This window comes from Melozone crissalis, unplaced genomic scaffold (assembly GCF_028551555.1).
Source record: "Melozone crissalis strain CALT ecotype California unplaced genomic scaffold, PUWL_Pcris_2 ptg000650l_1, whole genome shotgun sequence".
NCBI classification, from domain to species: Eukaryota; Metazoa; Chordata; class Aves; order Passeriformes; family Passerellidae; genus Melozone; species Melozone crissalis.
The window spans coordinates 25,349-39,338 of NW_026536322.1; the positions used below are offsets into that span (position 1 = coordinate 25,349).

The 13,990-nt window shown below is 63.0% G+C and overlaps 1 protein-coding gene across 1 annotated transcript; it reads right to left on the bottom strand.

The window, feature by feature from the left end:
• Nucleotides 1-186: 186 nt before the first annotated feature.
• LOC128950475 (uncharacterized) lies at nt 187-10,297 on the bottom strand. The gene is made up of 14 exons (XM_054295351.1): nt 10,120-10,297; nt 8,438-8,496; nt 7,484-7,566; nt 6,387-6,540; nt 5,292-5,381; nt 5,124-5,186; nt 3,784-3,926; nt 3,199-3,267; nt 2,593-2,695; nt 1,699-1,836; nt 1,549-1,612; nt 767-1,194; nt 372-520; nt 187-262 (listed from the first exon to the last, which is right to left on the bottom strand). Exons 6-14 carry the CDS (start codon nt 5,163-5,165, stop codon nt 187-189), a joined length of 1,212 nt encoding a protein of 403 aa, XP_054151326.1. The 5' UTR covers nt 5,166-5,186; nt 5,292-5,381; nt 6,387-6,540; nt 7,484-7,566; nt 8,438-8,496; nt 10,120-10,297.
• Nucleotides 10,298-13,990: the final 3,693 nt, after the last annotated feature.

Here is a 13,990-nt window from a genome sequence, read left to right on the forward strand (position 1 = left end):
GGATTTTTGGAGTGCCCCGTGGGTATTTTGGAGCTCCCCGGGTGTGTTTTCGGGGCTCCGTGGGTGTATTTTTGGAGCATCCCTGGGTGTATTTTTGGGGTACCCTCAATGGGATTTTTGGGGTGCTCCGTTGATATTTTGGGGTGCCCCGTTGGTATTTTGGGGCTCCCCGATGTGTTTTGGGGCTCAGTCGGAGAAGAGGCTGGCGAAGCTCTGCCGCAGCGCCCGCAGGCTCTCGGGGGGGCCCTGCTCGGGGGCGGGGCTGCGGAATTTGGGGGTTCAGGGGGGGCCCAGGGGGCGGAGCCTCGCCTCTCCCCTCCCAGGGGGCGGGGCTTAGCCCCTCACTTCCCCCCAGAGCCCCCCCAACTTACCTGGGGGGAGGGGCGGAGCCGGGTTTGGGGGCCAGCACGGGTTTGGGGGCGATGGGCGGGGCCTGGGGGCGGGGCTGGCGCGTGGTGGGCGTGGCCTGCGGGGCGGGGGGGCGGGGCGTGGCAGAGGAGGGCGGGGCTTGGGGACGGGGCTGGGGAACGGAGGGGGAGCGCTGGAGGCGGGGCTGGGGGGAGGTGAGTGGGGCTTGGGGGCGGGGCTGGGGTGACGTTGCCGGGCCTTGGGGGCGGGGTTGAGGGGCTGAGGTGGGTGGGGCTTGGGGGCGGGGCTGTGAAGTGGGCGGGGCTTGTGGCCTTGGCTGGGGGGACACAGCTGGGCCGGGTGGGCGGGTTTGAGAAGTGGGCGGGGCTTGAGGGCGGGGCTGTGAGGTGGGCGGGGCTTGAGGGCGAGGTTGGGATGTGGGAGATATTTGTGGGCGTGGCTGCGGGGGTGTGGGCGGGGCTTGTGGGCGGGGCTGCGGGCTGGGTGGGCGTGGCTGAGGCGCCGAGGCAGCCAGAGGTGGGCGTGGCTGCAAAGTGGGCGGGGCTTGCGGGTGTGGCTGTGGGGAGCTGGGCGGGGTTTGTGGGCGTGGCTGAGCAGGGCTGGGCGGGGTTTGTGGGCGTGGCTGCGGGGAGGTTGGGCGGGGTTGGGGCGTGGCCGTTGGGGATTGGGGGCGGGGCTGTGCAGCGAGTGGGCGGGGCTGGGCGGGGCCTCGTGGCTGAGCAGGGCCTGGCTGGGTGGGGCGTGGTGAAGCTCCGCCCATTTGTGGGCGGGGCTGCCCCTGCGGCTGTGGGCGGGGCTGGGCGGGGCCAGATGGAGGCGGAGCACCTGGAGGGAAGAGAAACAGCTGAGGGGGCGGGACTTGGGGCAGGTAAGGTCCCAATTCTGGGCAAAATCCCCCAATTTTGGGGGCGCGTGGGCACATTTGGGGTGTCCCACGGAGGGAGGGGTTCCCAAAATTTGGGCGTCTGGAGCAATTTTTAGGAATTATTTTAAATTTAGCAAATTTTAGGATTTGGGGCAAATTTGAGGAGGATTTTTGGAGAAACCGCCAATTTTTCCAAGTCCCTTTTTGGCAAAAATGTTCCCATTTTGAGCAAAAGCAGATCCCTCAAATTTCAGGATGTAAATCCCAAAATTCCAGATTTTTGGAGGCTCCCAAAATTTTTTGGGGTCACTCACCCTGGGGCTGGGGTCTCTGCTGGGGGGGGGTCCCCGGCCGGGGGGTCCCTGACGTCACCGACACCTGCAGGGCACAGAAAGGGGGGGCGGGGTTTCATTTTGGGGGTTCCGGGAAGCACCTGGAGGGGATGTGGGGGGAGGTGCGGTTACCTGTGGGCGTGGCCGGGCAGGGGAGGGGCTGCGGGGGCGGGGCAGCTCCTCCCTCATCCGCTCCAGCACCAACTCCACGATCTGGGCCTGGTCCTCGGCCGCGCCCGGGCCCAGCAGGGGCAGCCATGAACCCAGAACCTGCAGGTGGGCGGGGCTTAGGTGTGTGTGTGCCCCAGGTGTGCTCCAGGGTGTGGGGGTGGGGATCTCCAAGTGTATGAGAGGGCACCAAGTGTCTCAGGTGCATGCCAGCTGTGCCCCAGGTGTGCCCCTCCATGTCCCAGGTGTTCCCAGGTGTTCTCCAGGTGTCCCCAGGTGTGCCCAGGTGTTTCTCAAGTGTGCCCAGCTGTGCCCAGGTGTAGCCAGGTGCGCCCAGGTGTTCCCATGTGTCCCAGGTGTGCCCCAACTCTGCCCAGGAATTCCTCAGGTGACCCAGGTATGCCCCAGGTGTGCCCAGGTGTGCATAGATCTCCCCAGCTGTCCCCAGCTGTGCCCCAGGTGTCTCTAGGTGGTCCCCAGGTGTGCCTAGCGATGTCCAGGTGTGCCAAAGGTGCTCCAGCTGTGCCCCAGGTGTCCTCCAGATGTGCCCCAGGTCCCCCAGGTGTTCTCCAGCTGTGCCCAGACATGCCCAGGTGTGTCCCATGTGTCTCAGGTGTCCCCAGGTGTTCCCGAGGTGCCCTTCGTGTGCCCAGGTGTCCCCAGCTGTTTCTCAGTCGTCCCCCAGGTGTGCCCAGATCCCCCATGTGTCCCAGGTGTCCCCAGCTGTGCCCAGCCATTCCCAGGTGTGCCCAGGTGTCCCCCAGGTGTTCCCCAGCTGTGCCCAGCCATTCCCAGGTGTGCCCAGGTGTGCCCAGGTGTCCCCAGGTGTGCCCAGCCGTGCCCAGGTGTTGCGGGTACCTGCACGATCTGCTCCTGCCCGTCGGGGCCCCTCAGCGCCTCCACCCCGCAGATGTCGACGCCCCCGAAGAGGCCGGCGCAGGCGTCAACCCACGCCCGGTGCCTGCCGAGGGGCGGGGCTCAGCGGCCACACCCACCTCCTTGGCCACTCCCCCTCACATTGCCCACCACCCCCTCAGACTGAGCAGAGCCCTACCCAAAGGCCCGCCCCTTTCTAAATGGCCACGCCCACAAAAACCCGCTGGTCACACCGCTTCTTATGGCCCTGCCCATCTAAGCCACGCCCCTTCCCACACTGCCCCACCCCCTCAATAACCCCGCCCCCACTGCATAGCCCCACCTCTTTCTGCATAGCCACACCCACGTTGTGCTAGCCACACCCCTTTTTGCATAGCCCCGCCCCTCTCTGCATAGCCACACTCCTCTGTCATGGCCACACCCCTTTCATAGCCACGCCCCTTCTCTCATAGCCACACCCCTTTCTTTAAAGCCACACTCCTCCCGTATAGCCCCACTCATTCTCTCCCAGCCCCCAATTGCTGCTCCACCCCCACCTGAGCCCCTCCCAAAGCCACGCCCCTTTGAGCCCCGCCCCCTCGTACTCACCTGGGGCTGAGCGCAACTGGCTCCACCTGCGGCCCCTCCCCCGCCGTGTCCCCGCCCCCCAGGGACCACCTGGGGAGACATGGGGGGGGGGGGGGTAGTGAGGCCCCTCCCCCATTCACACAGGCCACGCCCTTTCACAGACCACGCCCCCCAGGCTGAGGCCCTGCCCATTCCTGCAGACCCCGCCCTGGAGCACACCAGGCCCCAGGCTCATTCCCAGTGTTCCCAGTTCCCCAGTCCCTCCCAGTCCCATTCCCAGCGTTCCCATTGCTCCCAGTCCCCCCAGTCTCATCCCAGTCCCCCAGTTCCCCCAGTCTCACTGCAGGGCCCTGTACTGGCTCCCCAGTGTTCCCAGTCCCATTCCCAGTCCCCTCCCAGTGTTCCCAGTGGTCCCAGTTTCCCCAGTCTCACTGCAGTGCCCGGTACTGCTCCCCCCAGTCCTATTCCCAGTCCATTCCACTCCCATTCCCAGTGTTCCAGTCCCCCCAGTCTCACCGCGGCGCTCTGTACTGGTCTCCCCAGTTTCCCAGTCCCATTCCCGGTCCCTCCCAGTGTTCCCAGTGTTCCCAGTGTTCCCAGTCTCACCGCAGGGCCCTGTACTGGTCCCCGATCCTCTGCACCCGCAGTTTCTCGGTTCCCACGGGGCCCCCCCGCAGCAGCGCCCCCGCCCGGGCCCCGCCCATGGCAGCGGCCACGGCGCCCAGCACCTGCGGGGAGCCCACGCGCACCTGGGCAGGTGAGAGAGGGACAGGTGAGAGAGGGACAGGTGAGGGACAGGTGACAGCACCTGCGGGGAGCCCACGCGCACCTGGACAGGTGAGAGAGGGACAGGTGAGAGAGGGACAGGTGAGGGACAGGTGACAGCACCTGCGGGGAGCCCACGCGCACCTGGGCAGGTGAGAGAGGGACAGGTGAGGGACAGGTGACAGCACCTGCGGGGAGCCCACGCGCACCTGGACAGGTGAGAGAGGGACAGGTGAGAGAGGGACAGGTGAGGGACAGGTGACAGCACCTGCGGGGAGCCCACGCGCACCTGGGCAGGTGAGAGAGGGACAGGTGAGGGACAGGTGACAGCACCTGCGGGGAGCCCACGCGCACCTGGGACAGAGGGGACAGGTGAGACAGGGACAGGTGAGAGAGGGACAGGTGAGGGACAGGTGACAGCACCTGCGGGGAGCCCACGCGCACCTGGGCAGGTGAGAGAGGGACAGGTGAGGGACAGGTGACAGCACCTGCGGGGAGCCCACGCGCACCTGGGACAGAGGGGACAGGTGAGACAGGGACAGGTGAGAGAGGGACAGGTGAGACAGGTGAGAGAGATGGGACAGTCCCCAGCACCTGCGGGGAGCCCACGCGCACCTGGGACAGGTAAGGGACAGGTAAGGGACAGGTGAGACAGGGACAGCACCTGCGGGGAGCCCACGCGCACCTGGACAGGTAAGGGACAGGGACAGGTGAGACCAAAGGGAACAGGTGAGATGGGGACGGAGGGGACAGGTGACATAGGGACAGGTCCCCAGAACATGCGGGAAGCCCACGCGCACCTGGACAGATAAGGGCCAGGGACAGGTGAGAGCAAAGGGGACAGGTGAGATGGGGACAGGTGAGATGGGGACAGGTCCCCAGCCCCCTCCCAGGAGCCCACACACACCTGGGACAGGGGGGGGACAGATGAGATTGGTGGGACAGGTGGGAATTTATGGGACAGGTGAGGGAACAGGTGAGGTGGGACACATTGAGCCACACCCACACAGAGCCACACCCACATACAGCCACACCCTGCTGGCCACACCCACATTGAACCACACCCTGCTGGCCACACCCACACACACAGCCACACCATTGGCCAGGCCCACAATAAACCACCCCCACACTGAGCCACGCCCACCTCAGGCCCCGCCCCTCACAGGCCCCGCCCCACTCACCTGTCCCACCCCGGCGGGGGCGGGGCTGAGCGTCACCGTCATGGGGAAGGTGGGGGCGGTGAGCTGGGGACACCAGTGACACCAGTTAGAGACCAGTGACACCAGTTAGAGACCAGTGACACCACTCCCAGTTCCCTCCCAGTCCCTCCCAGTGCTCCCAGTGCTCACCAGTCCCTGGGGCCGGTTGCAGAAGCGCTGGGGCACCAGTGGAAAGGCCTCATGGCCCAGTTCCCGCTGCAGCCGAGCCAACTGGGCAAACTGGGAGCAACTGGGAATGTCAGGGGCCGGCCGAGAGCCCTGCCCAGTGCTCCCAGTCTGACCCCCAGTATCGCTCCCAGCTCCTCCCAGTTCATTCTACGCCCTCCCAGCGTCTCCCAGATCCTCTCCCAGTGCTCCCAGTGCTCCCAGTTCCCTCCCAGTATCCCTTAAATCCTCCATCAGTCCCCCCAGTTCCCCCTCCCAGTGCTCCCAGTTCCCCCTCTCAATCCCTCCCAGTCTTCCCCATTCCCTCTCCCAGTCCCTCCCAGTGCCCCCAGTCCCTCCCAGTCCCCCCAAATCCCCTCCCAGTGCTCCCAGTTCCCCCTCCCATTCCCCCCCAGCCCCCCCATTCTCCCCCCCACTCCCCCCCAGTTACTCCCAGTGCCTCCCAGTCCATCCCAGTTCTCATCAGTGCCCCCAGTCGCTCCCAAATCCTCTACCAGTCATTCCCAGTCCCTCCCAGTGCCCCCAGTTCCCCTCCAAGTCCCCTCCCAGCCTCTCCCAGTCCCCTCCAAATCCCTTCCCAGTCCCTCCCAGTGCTCCCAGTCCATCCCAGTTCTCACCAGTACCCCCCCATTCCCTCTCCCAATCCCTTCCAGTGTTCCCAGTCCCTCCCAGTCGCCCCCAAATCCCCTCCCAGTTCCCCAGTCCTTCCCAGTGCCTCCCAGTCCCCCCTCAGTCTCTCCCAATCCCCTCCCAGTCCCTCCCAGTCCCCCATTCCCTCTCCCAGTGCCCTCAGTTCCCCCTCCCAGTCTCTCCCAGTTCCCTCCCAGTCCTGCCCAGTGTTCCCAGTCCCTCCCATTCCCCCTCCCAATCCCCCCAAATCCCCTCCCAGTCCCTCCCACTGCTCCCAGTCCCCACAAATGCCCTCCCAATCCATCCCAGTCCCTCCCAATCCCCTCCCAGTCATTCCCAGTCCCCCCAAAACCCCTCCCAGTCGCTCCCAGTCCATCCCAGTCCTCTCCAATCCCCTCCCAGTCGCTCCCAGTGCTCCCAGTGTCTCACCAGGCAGGGCTGGTGGCTGAAGCCGTACAGGGCGGGGATGGGGTCGCTGCCCGGGACCCCCCCCAGGTGCAATCCCACCAGCAGCCGCCGGGGGGCGCCCCCCGCGCCGCCCTCGGGCTCCTCCCGCACCAGCACAAAATCGGGGCGCACCTTCCTGGGGGGGGGAGGGGGGGACACACACAGGGGGGGGGGGTCAGGGGGTCCCCAAATCCCCCCAGAGAACCCCCAGAATCACAAACAGCAAAATGCCAAAAAATAATAAAAAAAAAAAATTCTGAGATTTTTTTTTTTTTCCCCGAAAATTTTGGTTTTTCACCCTAAATTTGAGAGTAAAATGGGTAAAATCCTCCCTCCCGCACCCCAAAATTTGCAATTTGTGCCCCAAAATCCCCTCAAATCCCCACCTCAAAGTTCAACCTCTAAAATTTGGAATTTGCGCCTCAAAACCCCCTAAAATCTCCTCAACCTCCCCCCCCCACCCCGACCTCCCTTTAAACCCCCAATTTCACACCCAGAACCCCAAATTCAGCCCCAAAAAGGAGAAGGGGACCCCAAATTCCACCCTAAAATAAGGGAAGGGGAAACCAGCACCCCAAGTTCAGCCCTAAGTTGAGGAGGGGACCCCAAATTCAGCTCCAAAACTGGGGGGACCCCAAATTGGAGATAGAAACCCCAAATTGATCCCTAAATTGAGGAGGTAACCCCAAAATCAGCCCCAAAAAGGAGAAGGGAATCCCAAAATAAAGGAGGGAGAAACCAGCACCCCAAATCCAGCCCTAAATTGAGCAGGGAACCCCAAATTCAGCCAGAGGCAACCACAAATTCACCCCAAAAAGGAGAAGGGAACCCCAAATTCAGCCCCAAATCAATGCAGGGACCCCAAATTCAGCCCAAAATTCAGGAGAAGGGATCCCAAACTCCACCCCAAAAAGGAGTGACCCCCAAATTAAGCCCAAACTTAAGGAGGGGACCCCAAACTCCACCCCAAAATAAGGGGGGCACCCCAAATTTCAGCCCCAAAATTAAAGGGGGGCACCCCCAGCACCCCAAAATTGAGGAGGGGACCCCAAATTTGGGGAGGGGTCCCCATTCCGTACCTGGAGCCGCCCCGGGCGGGGTCGATGCTGACGCTGAGGGCGCCGTGGGTGGAGGCGGCCAAGGAGAGCTCCGAGAACTGGGCCTGGGGGACCCCAAAATCCAGGGGGGGACACCCCAAAAACCGCCGGGAGCCCCCCTAAACCTCCCTGGGACCCCTCAGTCCCGCCCCAAACCTGGCCAGGGCCCCGGATCGGGTTAAAAAAAGAGATTTTTAGGAAAAATTCTGATAAGAGGGGGTTAAAATTCACTGAAATTTTAGGAGGCGCCCCACACCCCAAAATTTTGGTTGTTTCCCCAAAAATTTGTCCTGAAACCCCAAATTTTATGGAGGAACTGGGGGGGTTTGGGAACCCGGACCCCAAAATCTCCAGGGAACCCCAAAAATCTTTGAATTGAGTGAAATAAGAAAAGATTTTGGGGCACCCCAAAATTTCCCTCAAGAAACCCCAAAATTTGTCACAGGGCACCCCAAAAGTCTTGGAATTGAGACAAGGTTTTGGAGTACCTCGAAGTTTCCCTTAAGAAACCCCAAAATTTTTCTCAGGGACCCCAAAATTTCCCTCAGGGGACCCCAAATCCTCCCCAAACCTGAACCCCAAAATTGGGGAGGGATGGGGATTCAGAGCACCCCAAAATTTGGGCAGGACCCCAAAATCCAGGGAAATCCCAAATGCAGAACCCCCAAAATCTCCCAGGACCACCCCCCAAACCAACCCGAACCCCCAAAATGGGGGGAACCCCAAAATTTTACAGGGGACCCCAAAATCTGGGGTGACCCCAAAGCATTGAGAGACCCCAAATTTTAGGAGTGACCCCAAATCTGGGAGGGGACCCCAAATTTTTGAAAGACCCCAAATTTTTAATGGGGAGGGTCCCAAAATTAGAGAAGGGAGGTCCCAGATTTTTAGGGGGGACCCCAAAATTTAAAGGGGGGGGGGGTCCCCAAAACTCACCTGCTCCACCCTCAGCTCCACGTCCCCGGTGCACGGATTTGCCCTTGAAGGGTTTCACCCTGAGGGGGGGACCCCAAAATTGGAGAGATCCCCCCCAAAATTCTCATCCCCCCACCACCCCCAAATTAATCCTCATCCCCCCCCACCCAAATTAAAACTCCACAGGTGGCGCCAAAAATTTGAGATCCTCCCCCCCAAAAAAAGAGACCCCCCCCCCAAAATCTGAATCCCCCAAAAAATCTGAGACCCTTCCCCCGAAAATCTGAGACCACCCCCAAATAGGAGACCCCCCCCCCCCCAATGTGAGACCCCCTCCCCAAAAAACCGGGGGGGTCCCAAAGGAGATTTGGGGGTCCCAGGGTGGGGGGGGGGGGGGGGGGCATTGGGGGGGGTCCCAGGAAGGGGGAATTCGGGGAGGGGGGTCTCAGAATGGGGAGATGGAATTGGGGGGGTCCCCATCAGTGGAATTTGGGGGGGGGTCCCCATTATTGAGAATTTGGGGGGAGGTCCCAGGGTTGGAGAGAATTTGGGGGGGTTCCCATCACTGGAATTGGGGGGGGGGGGGGGTCCTAGGAGAGGGAATTTGGGGGGGCCGTCCCAGGGTTGGAGGGAATTTGGGGAATTTTGGGGGGGGGGGTCCCATGAAGGGGGGGAATTGTGGGGGGGGGGGGTCCCCATTATTGGGAATTTGGGGGGGAGGTTGCAGGATGGGAATTTGGGGGGGGGGGCCCATCAGTGGAATTTGGGAGGGGGGGGGCCAAGAAGGGGGGAATTTGGGGGGAGGGTCCCAGGGTTGGAGAGAATTTGGGGGGGGGGGTTGCAGGATTGGAATTTTGGGGGGGTCCCATGAGGGGGGAATTTGATGGGGGGGTCCCCATCAATGAAATTTCGGGGCGGGGGGGGGTTCTCATGATGGGGGGAATTTAGGGAGGGTCCCCATTATTGGGAATTTGGGGGGGGTCCCATCACTGTAATTTGGGGGGGGGGGGGTCCCATGAGGAGGGAATTTCGTGGGGGGGTCCCATGACTGTAATTTGGGGAGGGGTCCCATGACAGGGGGGAATTTGGAGGGGGGGGGATCCCATGCATGGAATTTGGGGAAGGTCCCAGGATGGGAATTTGGGGGGGTCCCCATGAGAGAGGGATTTAGGTGCAGATCCCATGACTGTAATTTGGGGGGGGGGGGTCCCACGAGGGGGGTTTGAGGGGGGGGTCCCATTATTGTAATTTGGGTGGGGGGGTCCCCTCACTGTAATTTGGAGGGGGGGGTCCCATGACTGCAAATTGGGGGGGGGTCCCATTACCTTAACTTGGGGGGAGTCCCATCACTGTAATTTGGGGAGGGGTCCCACGAGGGGGGGGTGGGATTTGGGGGGGGGTCCCATGGCTGTAAATTGGGGGGTGTCCCATGGCTGTAAATTGGGGGGGGGGGAGGTCTCATGAGGGGGGGGGAATTTAGGGGAGGGGGGTCTCATCACTGTAATTTGAGAGGGGGGTCCCACGAGGGGGGGGAATTTGAGGGGGGGTCCCATCACTGGAATTTGAGGGGGGTCCCATGACTCTAATTTTGAGGGGGGGGTCCCATGGCTGTAATTTGGGGAGGGGTCCCAGGAGGGGGGTGATTTGAGGGGGGGGGGGGGTCCCACGTCTGTAATTTGGGGAGGGGGTCTCTCCGTACGTACCAGTCCGTGCCGGGGGGGGGCGATCACGAGCAGCAGCGGCGCCGTGGGGGGAGGGGTCCGCGGGGGTCTCCCCGCCCCTCCCCCAGCTGGGGGGGGGGTCTCCGCCCATCCCCCCCCCCCGCCAGGAAATTCCCGTCCGAGAGGCGGCGCCGCAGGAAATCCATCCTGGGGGGGGTCCTGGGGGGGTCCTGGGGGGGTCCTGGGGGGGGTTTTGGGGGGGTTTCTAGGGGGGGTCACGTAGGACTCACCTGAGGGGGGGGTCACATGAGGGGGTCTTGGGGAGGTTTTGGGGTCACCTGGGGGGGTTTTGGGGGGCGTCTCACCTGGGGGTCACCTGTAGAATCACCTGGGACTTACCTGGGGGGGGTCCTGGGGGGGATTTGGGGGGTCCCGAGGGGGGTTTAGGGGTGTTGGGGGGGGTCAGGGGCAATAGGGGAGGGGGGTTTATGGGGGGAGGGGGGGGGCAATAGGGGGAGGGGGTCTCTGGGGGATGGGGAGGGGGGCGGCGGGGCCGGAGCCGCGGCCGGGGGGGTCTCTGGGGTGGGGGGGATGAAAGGGCGGGGGGGCTCTGGGCATGGCGCCCCCCCAAAAATCCCCCCCCCAAAAATCCTCCCTTAGAGCTCCATCCTCCCTAAAAACCACCCCAAAATCCTCCGGAAAATCCCCCCAAAATCCTCCTGAAACCTCCCCAAAAAATTCTCTTCTAGAGCTCCATCCCCCCAAAATCCCCCCCAAAGAACCCCCCCCACAAAAAATCCCCCCAAAAAATTCCCCCCCAAAAATCCTCCCCAAAACCATCCCCGGGCGGCCCCGCCCCCGGCCGCGTCACTTCCGGCCACGCCCCCGACCACACCCTGCGAGTGACGGGCGTGGTCTGTCTATGACGTCACATCAGCCACACCCCTGGTTCTGCAGAAAGGGGCGGGGCGTGGAAGGGTGGGGGACCGTGACGTCATCGCAGCGATTTGCGTGCGGCCCCCGCCCCCCTCCCGTGCCCGCCCCTCCCCCACTCGCTCGGAGCCGTTTCCATGCTGGGATTTTATTGGGGGGAGGGGCCAGGGGGGGGTTTTGGGGTAAATCCGGGCGGGTTTGGGGGTCCCGGGGGGTCCCACGAGGTCACCGAGAGGCTCCGTCCTCTGGGGGGGAGAGGGGAGAGGGGGGGAGGGGTCAGTGAGGGGGGGGACCCTGCCCCTCCCCCACCCGGGGATTCCAATTGCCCCCTCCCCCCACCCATAAAAGACCCATCCTGCCCCTCCCCCCATGGACCAACACGCCCATCCCCCCATAAGAGCCTCCCCCTCCCCCACCCCGGGGGGGATTCCCCTGCCCCTCCCCCCCAATTGAACCCACCCTGCCCCTCCCCCCTTTGGGGGATCCCCTCTGCCCCTTCCCCCCCAGGGTTTCCCTCTGCCCCTCCCCCCCCCTTTGGGGGTATTCCTTGCCCCTCCCCCCACTCCCATGCCATTTTCCCCTCCCCCCTCGGGGGATCCCCCCCCCGCCCCTCCCCCCCCGTACCCTCGGGCTGGGGGCAGGGCCGCACGTTCCTGCACGGTCTCGTCTCCTCCAGGCGGAGCCGCTGCCCCTCGAGGGGGGCGCAGAGCGCGCGGGGAGCGCCCCAGAACGAGACCGGGGCGAGACCGGGGGAGCCCACGCGGGGCACCGAGAGCCTGGGGGGGCAATGGGGTCAGCTCTGACCCATGGAGACCCCATAGACCCCATGGAGACCCCATAGAGACCCTACAGACCCCATAGAGACCCCAAAGAGCCCACTCGGGGCACCGAGAGCCTGGGGGGCAGTGGGGGGATTGGGGGTCAGCTCTGGGACCCCACAGACCCCATAGAGCCCATAGAGACCCCATAGATCCTATAGAAATCCTACAAACCATATAGAGACCCCATAGAGCCCACGCGGGGCACCAAGAGCCTGGGGGGGAACGGGGGGATTGGGGTCAGGTCTGACCCATAGAGACCCCACAGACCCCACAGATCTCATAGGAATCCTACAGACCCCACAGAGACCCCAGAGATCCACAGGGACCCCACAAATTCCATTGAAACCCCACAGAACCCAGAGATCTCCCCCAACCCCACAGATCCCCCCCGCCCTATAAACCCCCCCTTGACCCCACAGTCCCCCCTCAGCCCCATAGAAGCCCCCAGCCCCATAAATTCCCCCAGCCCCACTCACGGGTAGTCGGGCAGGGCTGGGCCGGCACTCGCGGCTGCGGCTCCGTGTGGGGCTGGCCCCACAGGGGGGGGTGCAGAGCCCCCAGGGGCTCCAGTCCGACCAGTTCCCTTTCACTGGGGGGGGCACAGGGGGCGTCACCCCCGCCCCACAGCGCCCATGGGGCAGGGGGGGCTGCTGGGGGGCTCCCTCTGATATCCCCCAGGATCTATGGGGCAGCTCTAGGGGGTCCCAACATGATCTATGGGGCAGCTCTGGGCTGTGCTGGGGCTCCCCCCTGATCTGTGGGGCAGCCCTGGGGAGGTTTTGGGGCTCCCCCTGATCTATGGGGCACTTCTGGGGGGCTATAGGTTCCCAGTAGGATCTATAGGGCAGCTCTAGGGTGTTATGGGGCTCCCCCAGGATCTATAGGGCAGCTCTAGGGGGTCCCAACACAATCTATGGGGCAGCCCTGGGGTGCTATAGGCTCCCCCAGGATCTATGGGGTGCTATAGGGTGCTTTGGGGGCGCTATGGGGCACTCACAGACACAGTTCTGGGCGCTGTAGCAGGCCCGGAGCTCGATGGATCCCCCCTGGTCCGTGGGGCAGATCTGGGGCTACCCCAGGATCTATGGGGCAGCTCTGGGGTGCTATGGGGCTATCCCAAGATCTATGGGGTGCTATGGGATCCCCCCAGGATCTATGGGGCGCTATGGGGCACTCACAGACGCAGTTCTGGACGCTGTAGCAGGCGCGCACCTCGATGGATCCCCCCCCGTTCCGTGGGGCAGACCTGGGGTGCTATGGGCGTGCTATGAGGCCATCCCTGGATCTATGGGGTGCTCTGGAGTGCTCTGGGGTGCTCTGGGGCGCTATGGGGCGCTGTGGGGCAGCCATGGGGCACTCACAGAGGCAGTTCTGGACGTTGTAGCAGGCGCGCACCTCAATGGATCCCCCCTGTTCTGTGGGGCAGATCTGGGGTGCTATGGGGCTATCCCAGGATCTATGGGGTGCTTTGGGGCTATCACAGGATCTATGGGGTGCTATGGGATCCCCCCAGGATCTATGGGGTGCTCTGGGATCCCCTCAGGATCTATGGGGCGCTATGGGGCACTCACAGAGGCAGTTCTGGACGTTGTAGCAGGCGCGCACCTCGATGGATCCCCCCCGTTCCATGGGGCAGGCGGCGCCCCCCGGGCTGTGCCCCTCGCACCGCCCGCGTCCGTTTCTGCTGCCCCACGGCCTGCCTGCAGCTGATGTCACCCCACGGCCGCTGGCACGGGCTCCAGGGACCCCAGGGACCCCAGAGCACCGGGGCTGGGGGAAGATGGGGGGTCAGTGGGGGAGGGGGGACACTGGGGACAGTGCAGAGACAGTGCAGGGACAGAACAGGAGCTGGGAGTTTCTTTCCCTTTTCCTTTTCCCCTTTTCTTTTTCTCTTTCTCTTTTCCTATTTCCCCTTTTCTTTTTCTCTTTCCCTTTTCCTGTTTCACCTTTTCTTTTTCCCTTCTTTTTTCCTTTGTCTCTACCATTTTCCTTTTTTTGCTTTTATTTTCCCTTTCCCCTTTACATTTCCTTTTCCTTTTTTTATTCTCTTTTTCTTTTGCCTTTTCCTTTTCCCTTTCCTCTTCTCCCTTTTTCTTTTCCCTTTCCCCCTTCCTTATCCCCTTTTCTTTTTCCCTCTTTCCTTTTACATTTCCCTTTTT

Coding starts and splice junctions, on each gene's coding strand:
- LOC128950475 (XM_054295351.1), bottom strand. CDS start 5,165: ATGACGGTGACGCTCAGCCCCGCCCCCGCCGGGGTGGGACAG. Junction 2,696..3,198: donor CCAGTTGCGCTCAGCCCCAG/GTGAGTACGAGG, acceptor GCCCCTCGGCAG/GCACCGGGCGTGGGTTGACG. Junction 1,837..2,592: donor GGCAGGAGCAGATCGTGCAG/GTACCCGCAACA, acceptor GCCCACCTGCAG/GTTCTGGGTTCATGGCTGCC.